The sequence below is a fragment of the Giraffa tippelskirchi genome, chromosome 4 (genome assembly GCF_054371585.1).
Source record: "Giraffa tippelskirchi isolate mGirTip1 chromosome 4, T2T-mGirTip1v1.2.pri, whole genome shotgun sequence".
Classification (NCBI taxonomy): Eukaryota; Metazoa; Chordata; class Mammalia; order Artiodactyla; family Giraffidae; genus Giraffa; species Giraffa tippelskirchi.
In genome coordinates, this window is record NC_137278.1 from 202,214,466 (window position 1) to 202,230,497 (window position 16,032).

At 55.1% G+C, this 16,032-nt stretch overlaps 2 protein-coding genes across 6 annotated transcripts; one reads left to right on the plus strand and one right to left on the minus strand.

The window, feature by feature from the left end:
• The first annotated feature begins 4,571 nt into the window (after window positions 1-4,571).
• CDC42EP1 (CDC42 effector protein 1) lies at window positions 4,572-12,483 on the plus strand. 5 transcript variants are annotated; one of them, XM_081589966.1, is made up of 3 exons: window positions 4,572-4,673; window positions 9,116-9,880; window positions 11,225-12,483. In XM_081589966.1, the coding sequence occupies exons 2-3, from the start codon at window positions 9,418-9,420 to the stop codon at window positions 11,845-11,847; spliced, it is 1,086 nt and encodes a 361-aa protein (XP_081446092.1). In that variant the 5' UTR covers window positions 4,572-4,673; window positions 9,116-9,417; the 3' UTR covers window positions 11,848-12,483. The 5 variants fall into 5 exon arrangements, with proteins under 5 accessions (XP_081446092.1, XP_081446090.1, XP_081446093.1 ...); XM_081589964.1 differs by having other exon boundaries at window positions 4,666-4,931; XM_081589967.1 differs by having other exon boundaries at window positions 4,666-4,881.
• A 591-nt stretch (window positions 12,484-13,074) lies between these two features.
• LGALS2 (galectin 2) lies at window positions 13,075-15,247 on the minus strand. Its single transcript, XM_081589970.1, has 3 exons — window positions 15,171-15,247; window positions 13,387-13,546; window positions 13,075-13,218 (listed from the first exon to the last, which is right to left on the minus strand). Exons 1-3 carry the CDS (start codon window positions 15,230-15,232, stop codon window positions 13,075-13,077), a joined length of 366 nt encoding a protein of 121 aa, XP_081446096.1. The 5' UTR covers window positions 15,233-15,247.
• Window positions 15,248-16,032: the final 785 nt, after the last annotated feature.

The window sequence follows — 16,032 nt, forward strand, 5'->3', positions numbered from 1 at the left end:
CCACAGCACAGATCACTTGGAGAACGCAGTGCCACCAACTTTCCTGCAATGTCCAGGTCTGTCTGAGCCCCTGCCAGGAGTCCAGCCCATAGAGAGTGTTCCTGGCATAGTCCAAGGAGAGGTGTACCTGCCCTCATGACGGTTGCAGACCAGTTGGGGTGACAAGGACCTGCTTCCTATGCTGGCCATAGGGAGGTGATATTGCAAAGCGGTTTTCAAGGATGTTTTGCCTAAGGGTGACCCATTGATGAAGGTGAGGGAGGTGTGTGCCTGTGAGAAAAATAAGGACATGCTCAGAAACTCATGCTGGTCAGCAGAGGCCAGGTGTGAGTTGATATAAGGTTATCATAGGATGGACAGGCAAGTGAGTGCCTGAGACCACGGAGGGACAGGCAGAGGGTAGACAGCTGGGGGCGTTGGCAGTAGAACAAGGATGCTGGATTGATGGGGGGAGGATATATGAGTGGGTAAATGGATGGGGCGGGAGGAGGCACGGGTGGGTAGGTGGATGGATCGGTGGGGGTAGATAGATAATGAGTAAGGGTGTAGGCAGTGGGTCAACTGAAGATTAGTAAGTAGTTAGGTGACTAGATGGGGGTGAGTGGTAGGTTAACAGATGGATTGGTAAATTGGTGGTTAAACAGATGGGTAGAAGGATAAGTAGATGGATGGATAGGAGTTTGGGTGGTGGGTAGATGAGTGGACACTCAAAAGACAGTCCTCACTGGGAATTCCCTGGCAGTCCAGTGGTTAGGACTTTGAGCTTCCACTGCAGGGGGCATGGGTTAGAACCCTGGTTACAGAACTAAGATCCCACATACTGCATAGCATCTCCAAAAAAAAAAAAAAAACACAGAAGACTGAGAAAAACCAATCGAATCGGTCAATGAGCAGATGCATAAGCTGACCAAAAGCCAAGCCAGACTTCGGGATGGAAAGGATGCAGCCACTGGGGAGTGGCTGGGTTGCAGGCCGAAAGATGTGGCCAACCCCCTCAGCATAAGGCTCCCACTCCAAACCTCACTGGAGCCTGGTGGGCAGCCACTGGCATTCCTGGGTCCCCAAAGGGGAGGCGACCCTGTTAGCTGTGCCCTGCCCTCTCCACTCAAGCGCCAAAGAGGACTCCCTGCCCAGAGACTGCCTCCTTCCCATAAGCCCCGTGCCTCGGCCCACCCAGCCTGCAGGGTGAACTGAGGGGGCAGCTAAGCTCTGTGATTACAGTCCAAGGGGCCTGGTTCCTCAGGACAGGGGAAGAGAGGGGGGCCTCCTGAACTCCAGGCAGCCAGTCCCACCTAGCAGCTCCCAGTCCCCAGCTGGGAGGCATTTGTTCTGCATTCTGCACGGTGATTATAGCTCTGCCAGGGTTAACCCCTGCAGTCCTGGGCACAGTCCTTTGACAAGGGAAAGAAGGGGACCACAGGAAATTGGGAGAGGAGAAAACCATGGGAAATGGGGACTGCCCATCCTTGCATCTTTCACAAGGATGCCCAGACTCCTCCCTTTCTCCCATTTCCAGAAAGAAAAACTGAGTTGGATCCTTCAGTCAGGAGTGGAGCCAGGAATAGGAATGCAGCCTACAGAGAGAAATACTTCTATCTGGAGGGAGGCTTAGACTGAAGGGAGAGCGCCTCTGGCCTCAGTTTACCTATCTGTAAAATGGGGCACAGAATTTCTGACTCACATAGTGCCTTACAATGAGCTAGCAGAGACAAAGTGACTGGCACGAAGGAGGAAGTTTGCTAAGTCGTGTCCAACTCTTTGTGACCCCATAGACTGCAGCACGCCAGGTTTCCCTGTCTTTCACTATCTCCCAGTTTGCTCAAATTCACGTGCATTGAGTTGATGATGCTATCTAACCATCTCACCCTCTGCCGCCCTCTTCTCCTTTTGCCTTCAGTCTTCCCCAGCATCAGGGTCTTTTCTAATGAGTCGGCTCTTCACATCAGGTGATCAAAGTATTGGAGATTCAATTTCAGCGTCAGTACTTCCAATGAATATTCAGGGTCAATTTCCTTTAGGATTGACTGGTTTGATCTCCTTGCAGTCCAAGGGACTCTCAAGAGTCTTCTCCAGCACCACAATTCAAAAGTGTCAATTTTTCAGCATTCAACCTTCTTTATGGTCCAACTCTCACATCCATACATAACGACTGGAAAAGCCAAAGCTTTGACTATACGGACCTTTGCTGGCGAAGTGATGTCTCTGCTTTTTAATACGCTGTCTAGGTTTGTCATAGCTTTTCTTCCAAGGAGCAAGTGTCTTTTAATTTCAAGGCTGCAGTCACTATAAGCAGTGATTTTGGAGTCCAAGAAAACAAAATCTGTCACTGCTTCCACTTTGTCCCTTCTATTTGCCATGAAGTGATGGGACCTGATGCCATAATCTTAGTTTTTTTAATTCATTGAGGGCCTCTGACATCACACCAAACTGCTTCCTTTGCCAGATGCTCTGGGCAATCTTCTCACTAGAGTGATGTGTAATTTATTGTCTAAGCAGGTCATCTTTGAGAGTGAAAGGAAGTCCTATTAATAATTATGCTGGGATATTGGGCATCATGTGGGACTCTCCTGGGCAAACCAGGACATATGGACAACTTGCCACAGCTGAAGGCTTTGGGAAAGTCATCTTGCTTCTCTGCAAAATGGACATGATGGCAGTATTGTCCCTACAGGGATCTCGTATGGATTCAGTGATGAGCAGGTGAGGGGCGACAAGGCTTGGTTGTTGTTCTGATGTTGTTGTTTAGTTGCTAAGTCATGTCCAACTCGCAGTCCTACTGTTACCTCAGCAAGCACTGAAATTCTCTAAACCTCAGTTTCCCCATCTGTCCTGCTGGGGAAATAACCTCCTCCCTTGGTGGCTAGCATGTGCATTCTGGGAGCCCAGGTGGCACTAGTGGTAAAGAATCCACCTATCAAGGCAGGGGGCTTCCCTTGTGGCTCAGCTGGTAAAGAATTTGCCTGCAATGTGGGAGATCTGGGTTTGATCCCTGGGTTGGGAAGATCCCCCGGAGAAGGAAAAGGCTACCCACTCCAGTATTATGGCCTGGAGAATTCCATGGACTGTATAGTCCATGGGGTCACAAAGAGTCAGACATGACTGAGCGACTTTCACTTTCACCAAGGCAGGAGGCATGAGACTCCATGCCTGGGTCGGGAAGATTCCCTGGAGAAGGGCATAGCAACCACTCCAGTATTCTTGCCTGAAGAATCCCATGGACAGAGAAGCCTGGTGGACTACAGTCATGGGGTCGCAAAGAGTCAGACACAACTGAAGCGACTGAGCATGCACATGAAGGAGGTGCAGCCAAAAAACCTCCTCTTTCCACGTGTGTGTAAATACGTCCCCTCCTCCTCCAGCCACACCTGCCTCCTCCATGCGGATCCTTAGCTCCAAGCCTTTGCTTGTTCTGTCTCTTGCTGGGTGTGTGCGCATTTCCACTGCCCTTCCCTCTGCCTGTGTGTCCTTTACAGCTTAACTCAGGTATCACCTCTTCCAGGACACCTTGCTGAGCCCCGCCCCTCTCCCGCAGGCTATGTTATGGGGCTGTGTGCAAGAACAGCCCCCAGATCTTCCTGCTTGTCCTCAGGATGCTCACAATCCAAGAGGAATATTGTTCCTGTTGTTGTTTAGTCTCTAAGTTGTGTCCGACTCTTAGGGAACGTTGAAACAGCATAAGCCGGGGATCAGAGATCCATCTCCCCTCCTTGAGGACAGCACAGAGTCCTGTGCCTGGCTGATTCCCTGACCCTCATGGGTGGAGTTCAGGGATGCTCAATGAAGCTTTGGGAACCCACCCATCAGAGAAGTGACCTCATATAATTAATTGTTCAGCAAGTCTGCTAGGTGCTGACACAGCAGAGAACACTTAACATAACATCTTATGCCTGCTGTTATTATCCCATTTTACAGATGGGAAAACCAAGGCACGGAAAGGCTAAGCAGTGATGAGTACAGGATAGGAAACCAGGCTGTTGGGTTCCAGGGTCCACAGCCTTGACCACAACACCACACCACTCTACCAGTGGCCTGGCTCCAGTGTGGCTCATGTCTGTGTTCTGGTTACCGCGGGATGGGGGTGAGGGTGGGGGAGCTGTACTAGAGCAAAAAGGAAAGGGGGGTTAGGAGAAAGGGAGTGGGTATCCCAGCTTGTAGAACTACTTAAGGTTTAAGCAGGAGTCGGGCATGCAGGGCCTCGGAGATTTGGCTTCCCGGTTCCCCAGACTCCCACAGGGAGCGGCTGGAGAGCCCAGCAAGCGAAGTTGTCAGGTCAGGCACCCCAAGGCCCTGCGGGGGAGACGGTGGGAGAGGGTTTGGGAACTGGGGATCCGAGTCACCTCGCCTGGGCAAACCGGCACGTTCCCGGTTGCCCCTGCCCAGGGGAGCCTACAAGAGCCTGACCTCGCGCCCCCTCCAGCTTTCGCAGTCTCCTCTCGGGGCGGCCCGATCGGTGCCGGGACAGGGGGCCCCGCCCCGCCCGCGGCCGGGAGGAGAAAGGCGGGAGGAGGGAGTGCGCCCACACCCCGCCCCCGCCCCGGGAGCCAGCCCGCGGAGCCCGCGGCAAGGGCGGCGCAGACCGGCCCAGCCACTCGCCAGGGCTGCGCGCGGGGACGCGCTGCTGCCGCCGCTGCGTCCGCCTTTCACCCCCGGCTCCCCGGGCGCGCGGAGAGAAGGTAACCGCGAGCTGGCCCGCTGGTCGTCGAGCCCAGGGTGGGCGTGGACGCGGGCAGGGGGATCGCGGCGCCGAAAGGTCTTGGGACCCCCTCGGCTCTTGGGACCGGGGCGGGGGAGGGGGCCAGCCTGCCAAAGTCGCCCCGGGTGCCAAGGGACAGGCCGGGAGCGCCGGCCGCGGGAGCGGCGCGGAGACGCTCCAAGTTTTCGGTTGGTTTCGCCCTGGTCCCGGCGGGTAGAGGGCGGCAGAGAATTGGAAGGTAAAGCGGGTTGCGGGAGGAGGGGGCGAGCCGAGGGCCGTCTACGCTCCTTCCTGCCCTGGGAAAGGAAGGGAAGGAACGGGGAGGGGGCCATGTGTCGGAATGTTGGGCCCCTCGGCGAGGCCGGCGGGGAGAGCGGGAAGTGGGGGGGACCGCTGGGGAGATGGTCCAGGCACCCTGCCCCCTCCCCAACCACCGCATTCCAGGCCGGAGCGGCGGGTGAGGTCATCCCGTCCGGCTCCCCTCGGGCCAAGGCAGCCAACTGCCCCCTTCCCTGCGGAGCGACGACCCTCCAACATTCTAACCCCGTGCCTCCCAGAGGGAATGTTTTCTGGCCAAAATCTTTACGGGACTTCCCAGCCCGACCGCCCTCGAGACGGTTGTGTTCTCGCCAAGCCATCCGAGACTCGGGAAGTTTGAAGCCCATTTTCTGGATCGGGAAACTGAGGCTCAGAGTGGCGAAAGGGCTGGCCCGCCGAGGCCACAGCTGCGCAAAACGCGGCGCAGGGTCTGGAACCGAGGACTTGGGGAGACCCTGCCCTTAGGCCAGTCAGCCTCCGCGTGAAAGGCTGATTCGGCTCTAACTGGGGGTGTCGGGCAAGAAGCGGTCCCCCTCTTCCCCCCTCCTCCCCTGTGGCGATCCATGGTGCTCCCTCCTACTGTCCCCCTTGACGACCTGAGAACAGGTCTCCGCTGCCACTGTGGACAACGTGCTATCGTTTTTCTCGCCTCAGTTACTGCCTCTTGAAGCGGCTGGGCTTTGAGGAGCATGAAAAGGCAGCCCCCAGGGAGTTAACCCCTTATTTGGGGAGGCTAGAACAACCCTAACAGAGTCAGGGTCCCTCTGTCCAGCGGTAAGGATGGTGTTACTACCCAGCTGGACACTTGCCAGGGGGTTCTGTGAGCAGGGAGTGGCTTCCAGGATGAGAGGTGGTGCCCCCTAGGGGCCTGCGGGTGACTCCCAGGTGAGCCCTAGGGTGCCGCCACCCCCACACCCGCCTCACCCTTGCCTCTGCCGCCTCCCCCACGGCCATCAGACAGCCCTTGGCCTCCTCCAACCACATGCGCTTCCACAGCGGCCCCTGTCGACCTCTCCTAACCACGAGGTCCCTACTTCCGGCCCCAAACCTTGTCCTTGTGGTCACCACTGCTATTGAGTAAGCTCCTACCCAAGTACCCAGGCCTGACTATCTGTAGGGTAAGCTGAATCTGCAGGGCTGGATCTCCTGCCTCCCTGGCCTGCCTTTATGTGCTCAGCGGCTGGGCATCTGCTCAGCACTCCTAGAGCCTTCACCCACTCTCCTGGCATTTACTGTTGAGGTTTGTAGACTCCTGACTTCCCCAATGGCTCAACTGGTAAAGAATGCACATGCAATGCAGGAGACCCAGGAGATGCAGGTTTGATCCCTAGGTCAGGAAGAGCCCCTGGAGGAGGAAATGACAACTCACTCCATTTTTCTTCCCTGGAAGATCCCATGGGCCGGGGAGTCTGGTGGGCTACAGTCCATAGGGCCACAGAGTCAGACAAGACTGAGCAACTAACAACAACAGTAGAATCCTGGGGAGGTTCCTGGCCACACCTCTCTTTTTGCTCTCCAACCTGGGGCAAGTCAGTTTCCTTTCCATGTCTCAATTTTTCTGACTGTAAAATGGGTGTTTGTGAGTATTAGCAGGTAGTATTCCTGGGTAGGTGAGCAAAGAGAGGCCATGTACCTGGACAGCCAGGGCCCTGCTTACTCCGGGGCCAGGTGGGGCACACCGAACTACCAGTGACACCTGATGATCAGCTTCAAGGGCCAGATAGGCTCCATCGACGTTGGAGCTTCTCCTGTCTCTCCGGAATGAGAGACATTATTAGTGTAAGAATGTTGGCTTTGAACCCAGCCCTGCTTCAGGATCCAAGGGTTTAATTACAGGGCCTTCCACTCTTAAAACTCCCCTGGGAGAGGACCAGCCTTGTTTTGCATGTGGGAAAACAGGTCCCCAGTAGCAGTGTCCTGTCCTCAGCTGCACAGTGCCACGGGTGTCCCTACAGCAGTGGGCAGGGTGGAGAGCTTCTGGAGGTGTCCAGAGGCAGTTGAGACATGGGCTTATCACAAGACTTGGGCAGAAGCTGGTGTCTCAAAAGTGGCCACAGGGGTGGAGTGGGGACCAGGACCCCTTTTGCTGAGAATAGAGGGGCTGGGGAGAAGTAGGTGTGGCCACATGATGGACATAGTGACCTCTCCTCATGACATTTCAGAATGACACCCCCCCCCTCCAGTTCCCTCCCTTCTGTCTCCAGATTCAGTCCTCAGCAGAGCAAGGAAATGGCCCATGCGAGGTACCTGCCACGTGACCCTGGCCAAGTTCCTTCTCTCCAAGCCTTGGCTCTTCCTGTAAAATGGGCTAACCCTCCAGCTTCGGGGCTGTTGGAGAATCAGATGACATCATGCAGTGGTTGGCCAACTGCAGAGCGCTTCATTACTTCAGCAAACATTCCACGAGGACGTCTTGGTGCCGGGGGTGCCAGGGAAAGGAATGATTCATATACCACCCCCCCGGAGGGGAGGAGTCAGGGTTAGGGGAGGATCCCATGGTGGGAAGGAAAGAGAATGCAGTCAGAAAACAAAGCAAGCTTTGTCTTCTTGCCTCCTTTGTTTTTATCCTGTTATTTAACCTGTTTTGAATTTCAAATAACATTTGAAGGGCAGTATTGAGATTTTTATGCTTGGAGGTGGCAGCAATTTTTCTTTTTTTTTTAAAGTTGACACTCAGATCTAGGTGTTAAGAATCACTGTCAACTTTTATCAGCTCGGGTCCCAGGTCTGGGGAGGTAAATGACTTGCCCAAGGTCACACTGTGAGGCCACTAAATCTTCTACCTGCCCTCACCCAGACGGTGGCAAGGGTGAGCCTTTGGCATGAAGGTATCACAGAGAACTCCGGGTTCTGATTGGGCACTTGGCCATGTGCAGAGCCCAAGCTGAGTACTAGGAGGCAGGAAAATCCAGGCCCCACCCTTAGAGTTGCGATCTGGAGAGACAAGACAGGGCTCCACGAGCCACTAAAAGCCACGTGAGTCAGAGGCTCTGAAATGACATCTCTACTCATTTTCTTGATGTGACCTTGAATAAGCTTGGCCTCTCCAGGCCACAGGAAAACCAAATATGGGGCCATAGGTTCATAGGGGTCCTCCAGTGTATACTTCCTAGGGTACTAGAAGGGGTGATGTCAAACCAAGGGAAGCTTAGAGAAGATTGGGATGGGGGAGGAGGAGGGGAAGAGATCAGGACAGAAGGGAGTAGGTAAGGAACAGCTTTTGGCACCAGCTGAGTTTTTTCCAAATCTTGTTCCCTGGTAACAAGGTCTTGACATCAATTTGAAAAAAATATAATGTTCTTCCTGCGGGCCTTCTCAGAGCCTTGAATGTGCTCAGGCATGTAGTAAGCAGCTGGAAAAACCACTTTTGATCACAGGATCCTTTTTCCAGGAAGCATTTAGAAAGCAAAGGGTTCTGTTGGTTACACAGCAGTTCATAAAGCCTTTGCCTGTCACCTCCTAGCCTCTGTGAGTGGAAGACAGTTTAACCCACCGAGAAGGGAGGTGACTTAACTCCATCCTCCAGCAGGAGGCAGTGTAGCTTGGGGCTCAAGGGCTCTGGGGTTGGAGGCTCTGCTTCACCATTGCCTGCTCTGTACTACTAGCCTCAGGCAAATCCCTTCATTTCTTTGGGCGTCAGTGTCTCCTCTCAAGCCTGTAGTGCCTCCCTCGAGGTTAAATGAGTGATGAACATAAGCCCTTGGCACTCAATAGGTGCTTCATCAATGGGGACCATATAATGACCATTCATAGGTTTTAACCAGTATACAGTTGAAGAAAAGTACAGCTCCATGAATTTTTGTGCCCCCCCCAGTCTATATCTGTCCAAAGGCAATCACAATTCTGATTTCTATCACTGTTGTTTTGTTTTGTTGTTGTTAGTTGCTAAGTCCTGTCCGACCCCATGGACCGTAGCCCGCCAGGCTCCTCTGTCCATGGGATTTTGTTTCACCTGCTTTTAAGTTTCCTGGATGTGGAATCATGGCACGTGCCCTCCTCTGTGGGTCTGTTCATCATTTTCTCCATGATCCTCATTTATTCTCTTTAGCTGTTATTATTTGGACCAAGATGCCCCCAGGCCCTCCACTACCTTCTTTCTCTTAGGTCTCCACTCCTGGGCAGGAGAAGGACTGTCCACATCTGAGGCACGTTTGGTGCCATCTGCGTTCTTGGCCAGAACATCTGCAGCTCATTCCACGGGACTAGGAGCCAGGCCTCGGGGCAGACAAGCCATGGACCCCCCACAGCCTCAGCATGTGGGGGCAGCACCTTAACACAGACGGGCATCCTCCATCCACCCCCTCCCACCAAGAAGGAAGGAGCTGAGAAGTGAACCCTTCACCTAGCCCAGCGCCCTCCCCAGGCCCCGGTGGGCATGGACCAGCAGCTGTGAATAGCCAGAGCCGATGCCGGGCCCCCAGGGGGCCGGAGGAGCCCCGGCCATGAACCTGGGCAAGCTCTCACCAGTGGGCTGGGTGTCCAGCTCGCAGGGGAAGAAGCGGCTGACCGCGGACATGATCAGCCCCCCACTTGGGGATTTCCGCCACACCATGCACGTGGGCCGCGGCGGGGACGTCTTTGGTGACACCTCCTTCCTCAGCAACCATGGTGGCGGCTCAGGGAGCACCCATCGCTCACCCCGGGGTTTCCTGGCCAAGAAGCTGCAGCTGGTGCGGAGGGTGGGGGCCCCGCCTCGGAGGATGGCTTCTCCGCCCGCACCCTCACCTGCTCCACCGGCCATCTCCCCCATCATCAAGAACGCCATCTCCCTGCCTCAGCTCAACCAGGCAGCCTACGACAGCCTCGTGGTGGGCAAGCTCAGCTTTGACCGCAGCCCTGCCAGCTCCACGGACGGCCACTCTGCTTACGGTGAGGGCCTGCGCTGTCTGCCCATTTTTCAGGGGCTGAGGCGCAGCGGGTTTGATGGTTCAGCAACCCTCCAAATGAGCTCTTTTCCCCACAGTAGTTTGGTCTCCATGGAAGTCAGACCCAAACCCGAGATCGTGGATGGTGAGGGCGGGTCACAGGGCAGGAACCAGTTCACTCCCCAAAACACTGAGGTTGAGAGGTGAGGAGGTGAGGTTTGAGTTCTGCCTGCCCCTAAGCTGCCTCCCCTTCTCTGGGCCCTCGGTTAAGCCAACCCACCACCCTCCTACTCCTATCCCTTGCCTGCTTCAGTGGAAGCATCTCCCTTGTGTCAGAACAGTACAGTGGAGAGGTGGAGAGCCAGGGCACTGGATTGAAATCCTGGTTCTGCCTGGTTCTCAGTGAGCAAACTGACCTCTGTGAAGTCAAGTCCTGGCCTATATAATGGGCACTTAGGGTCGCTGCTAAGATTCAGTGAAATGATAACACATATTCGACTGTGGCCTAGAATCTCGCACCCAGTAGGTGCTCAGGACACGGGAGCTGTTGCTCTGTTGTTATTTGAACAGAGGTTCCTGTAACTTGACAAATTTGGAAAACCACTCACATGGACAGAAGCCAGAGGCCCTTCCTGCCAGCGTGGGGAGGGGCGGGTGTCACCTGGGCTCCTCCTGAACACCTCACTTGAGAACTGGGGCCCCTGCTGCCACCTGGTGACCATTTCCTTCCCTGCAGCTTTGCCCAGCACCAGAGGCTTCCTCTGGTGCTCCCTGTCCAGGGGTGATGCTCAGAATCCCACTGAGGGCTGGTCCACAGTCCCATCACTATGTCTCAGGCCTGGTAGTCCTGGAGCCAGGGTCTGAGACAAGAGGGCATTTAGAGGGCATTTGCCTGTCCTTTGGGTCTTGATTTCTATATCATCAAACCGGCTGCTGGTTCTATCCTGTGCCCACAAACCACTGCATGCGCTGTGGGTTCATGGCAAGGGACCCGGGGTCATTCAAGTTCAGTGTTGGGCCTGAGAGTCAGGAGGTTTGAGCTCCAGGCTCAGCTCCAGCCCATCAGACTTTGTGGCCCTAGGCGAGCCTTTCCCCTTGTCCCAAACTGAGCCTCACTTTCTTCATCTGCAAAATGGAAATGAGGATTATGTCAATTTCCAGAGTTGACAGGAATATCACACAAGAGACTATGGGGTTCACTGTATTGGAAAGATGGAAGAAGCTGCAGTCAGATTAGGCGGTGGCTTGCTAAAGGCCACATAGCAAGCAGGTGTTGGTCCTGGCTCTGCCTTCCCCAATTCCTGGTTAGGGGCCCCAGCTCTGACCCTGGTCCCTATTTCTCTTCTAGGCCTGGACTCCGGGTTCTGCACCATCTCCCGCCTCTCTCGCCCAGAAAAGCCTCGTGACCGGGACCGTGACAGCTCCTTCCCCGCTGAGCCTGAGCTTCGCCGCTCTGACTCCCTCCTGTCCTTCCGCCTGGACCTCGACCTTGGGCCCTCTCTCCTCACTGAGCTCCTGGGGGCCATGAGCCTTTCAGAAGGCTCTGCAGCTGAGACCCCAGCCTCAGCTCCTGCTGCAAGTCCCCCAGCCTCTGTTGCAAACCCCCCGGCCCCTGCCTCAAGTCCCTCACCTCGTGGACGCTGCCCCAATGGGGTAACCACCAGGTTGGGCCCAGTGGCCGAGGCGAGGGCCAGTGCGGTGGGAGAGGGCCCCTGTGCGCCTGCTGGCGAGGACCCTGGCAGGCACTGGGGAGCTGTCTCGGGTGGCAGCCAAAGCCGCTGCCACTACACTGAGGTGAATGCTCGGGGCGAGGGGGTGGGGGCACTGTCCCAGGCTCGGGCCTCCTGGGGGAGCCTGGATGAAGAGTGGGGGGCATCCCAGGCAGGGAGCAGGACCCCCGTCCCCAGCACAGTGCAGGCCAACACCTTTGAGTTCGCCGATGCTGAGGAGGACGATGAGGTCAAGGTGTAATCGGCTGGGCATGGGCTGAGAACCGCGGCCAGCCTCCGGGCACCGCCTGCCAGGAGCCCAGGTGCAGCCCCAGCCCCTGGAGGCTGGGTCTTGCCAGCAACAGACGGCAGAACCCAAGTTGTCCCCAGACCCCTCCACACCTCTGCTGGACAGACATGGGAGGGAGGCCAGGGGAGACCAGGCTTGTTCTGGGACCCGGGTGTTCCCCGGGGTCCTGCTCAGCCACCCCGCCTCCCTCCACTGCCACTCCGGACCTCCAGACCCAGTAGCCATTCCCTGGGCCCACCCTCCACCCCAGGCCCCCCACCCGCTGGAGGGCCCAGCCTCACAGTGCAGCCTTTGTGTTGGGAAAGCTGCCCTTGCTGGGTGGGGGTGGGGAGCCTACCATATAGAACCTTTGTCTCCTCTCCCGAAGGGACCCTCGGCCCCAGTTCATCCTGGAGTTGCCCCCAGCAGGGTCCCTCCTGCCTTTCTGAGAGCCCCCAAGGCTGCCTCCCCAACATTCCCACCGCCAGCCCCGTGTCCCAGAAGCCTCAGAAAAGTCAGGTGTGACCTCACTGGGAGCGGGGAGGGTCCCACCTTCCCGTGCACCCCAGACCTGCCTCTGGGTCCTGATTAAAAAGGCTTTTTTTGATACAAGGTGTCCCGCGAGATGCTTGAGGACCTGGGACAACAGTGTCCGCACCACCTGCTACCTTCGGCACTGGGTTTGGAAAGCCAAAGACTTCCCCCCCAACCCCCCAACCAGGGCCCCCAGTGAGGGGAGGGACCGAGGCAGGGGGTAATGAGTAACCAGACTGGAATGAATAGCCCTGAGATAAGAAGCACAGGTGGGAGCCCTTATCTGCAGTTCCGGGAACAGCCCCTGGCCCAGGTACCTGGAACTGTAATCCCACAGAGCAACTTGGCACTTGTCCTGGTGACAAAAGGGGACTAGCAGGCAGGACCGGTGGCTAAGAGGTGTTTGGAGCTCACTTCCCCCTGGGCAGCCTCAGTTTCCTCCTCTGTATCTTGAGGACACTAGGAGCGTCAAGATAGTAGAAAACACCACAGTTGGAAAGACTATAAAGGTGGATTCTTTTGTTGGTTTTGAGCCTTGGGGAATGAGGGTGGAGGATTAGGAACAGCAGGTGGGTGGCAAGGGTCACTGATCCCACATGACCAGACAGCTCTCAGTCAGGAATCTGCTCACAGGGGTGGGGTCTTGCATTCTGGTGAGGTGCTCCCTCAGTCTAGCTTGAAGGAGGAGACAATGAAGTTCTGCACACCCAGGTAGCTCAGGTGGCTGTGGCCCAGCCTGTTGGGAAAGGTCAGCTGGTGCCCATCTGGCAGCTTCACCTTGAATTCATTGTTCTCGAAGGTCACGATGAGCTGCAGTGGGAGGGAGGGCGTCAGGGAGGCAAGAGGCACCCTGGAAATGGGCCGGGGCCATGCCTGGTGGCTCAAACAGTCCCAGCACATGTCTAAGCCAGGGTACCCCTACCATCTGTGCTCCCCCCTTGAGATCTGTTTTCAGACCCCTTTCCCCTTTGACCTCACCTTGACTTCTGACCCTGGGCTGAAGCACATGTGATTGTCCCGTTGCTCTGACCCCCAGCTGTTGCCATCCCGCGAGTTGCAGACGATGGTGGATTCACCAAAGCGTGGGTTGAAATGCAGGTTCAGTTTATCTGTCCCCTGGCCCAAATTAATCACAAAGCTGCCAGAGAAGGAGTAAGAAGTAAGAATAAGGGGCCAGCCCTGGGTATAACAGCTTGGGTGGCAGTGTCTTGACCATAAAATTAGAAGAATCACCAAAGGTTGTGTTAATTGAGGTTTGTGCCTTAAAACAAGGGAGGTGGCAATTTGATCAGCCTTGGCACTGGAGCATCACATTCCATTTAGAGTACAGACTAAGGCTCCTGACAAGAAGTTAACTAATAGTGACATTTCAGGAAATGAAGGTGTTTATCCTTGGAAAAAACTGCTGTTCTTAATTATTTCTGCTGCTAAGTCACTTCAGTCGTGTCCGACTCTGCGACCCCATAGACAGCTGCCCACCAGGCTCCGCCATCCCTGGGATTCTCCAGGCAAGAACACTGGAGTGGGTTTCCATTTCCTTCTCCAATACATGAAAGTGAAAAGTGAAAGTAAAGCCACTCAGTCATGTCCAACTCCTAGCGACCCCATGGACTGCAGCCCACCAGGCTCCTCCGTCCATGGGATTTTCCAGGCAAGAGTACTGGAGTGGGTTGCCATTGCTTTCTCCAAACTATTTCTGAAGACCCATTAAGTTAGACCATAAATAGTTTTATGCCTGAGGTGGTGAGCTCCCTGTCATTAGAGGTATGCTATCAAGAGTTGTGTGATCTCTTAGAAAGATCACTACAGGGGCCTTGGTTAGACCTTTATGGTCCCTGAGAGTGGGACATTCTGAGTCACAGGGTGTCTCCACTGGGAGGACTCAGGCCAGAGGTATCCCACATTTCTGCAACCTTGAGGGACCCAAGTAGGAGAAAGAGGTGATTTTTCTCTTGGCTCCTACCCGATGGTTCTGCCTGCCCCTCCCCAGTCAAAAACTGATTGAGATCAGTCTCAAGAAATGCTGACCCTTGTCCGGCACACAGGATGGCCTAACGCTGACCTGTAACACCTGAGATGAGAAAGGTCTCGGTTTCCAATGGAGAGGATGCAAGCCAGACCCCTAGGCACCCCCTGGTGGGTGCCCCTGGTTTGGTGGTGGTTATAGATGCTAAGTCTGACTTTTGCAACACAGTGGACTGTAGCCGGCTAGGCTCCCTGGTCAAGAATACTGGAGTGGGTTGCCATTTCCTTCTCCAGGGGATCTTCCCAACCCAGGGATTGAACTCTGGTCTCCTGCATCGCAGGTGGATTCTTTACCAACTGAGCTACCCCTGGTTTAATGCATGTGAAAGGCCAGTCCCTGGTCCTTCATCAGTATCAAGAGGGTAGTGTCCCAGGGAGTTGGGGCCTTCAGTAGAGGCATCTGACTCGCAGAGGCCTGGGCAAAACTTCAGGGATTTCTCACTTGCCCCTTCCGTGTCTGTTGGGGCCAAGGAATTGAGCACATAGCGTCCGATGTGAATTCTGCAGGTCCCCGAACCTGGCCTCAGATGTGAAAGCAGCCCAGATGGAGCCAGCAAGGGTGAGGGAGGGGTGTGAGAGGAGCAAGAATGTATAAAAGGCCCCCTGGCCAGAGGTCACTCTCATTATCCCAACATTTCACAAGGCTGCCTTGCCTGCCCCCACCTTCCAAGCCTATGCCAGGTCTGTGGCCAGCCCCCTCTCCCCCTCCTGCCCCACCTGCCCTCCCGCTGGCTCACCCATTAGCACCGTCAGCGATCTTGCCCTTGATCTTCAGGCTTGCCCCCATCTTCATGTCCATGTTCACAATCTCAAATTTCCCCTGTGCGAACGGAGAAACATTCCACACAAATCAATCACACATGTGCCACAGGTGTGCCCCATGCTCTTCTGCTGGTAAAGCCCACTCGCCAGCATCCTCCCATCCCAAGCAGGCCCCAGGCCCCCCTCTCCCTCTCCCCACATGAGGCCATGGAACGAAGAAGGGAAAAAGCCAGAGAGCTCAAATCAAAGATTCCTGGAGCCCCCTCTTGCCCGTTTTGCTTCACTCTCATCCACCCCAGCCTGAAGAATAGCTGGATCTGGAGACATAGGGCCCAGCTGAGGGAACCTCAGTTTGCCCATCTATAAAATGGGTAGAGTGACCCCTGCCAACCTCACTGTTCCCAAATGTGTTCAAGTGATGAGGCACAATGCCCTCAGCAAAATCCCACGAACAAGGGTATGTTTATTTCTTGCACGAATTTAGGAGTCATTTTACTGACAGAAAATGACTGTATCAGGACTTCCCTAGTGGTCCAGTGGCTAAGACTCCACATTCCCAATGCAGGGGGCCCAGGTTCTATCCCTGGTCAGGGAACTAGATCCCACATGCTGCAACTAAGAGTTTGAAAGCCCCAGCTAAAAGATCCCACGTGCTGAAACTAAGAAAGATTCCATGTGCCGCCATTAAGACACATTGTAGACAAATCTTTTTTAATTTTTTTAAAAGAAAATGATTGTATGACAGGCAAGTCTAGGCCCATCAGAGAATCTATAAAACTCCATCAGTCACATGTCTGAATATATCCATCAAAGTCCCTCTCCAAACCCCACACTCCT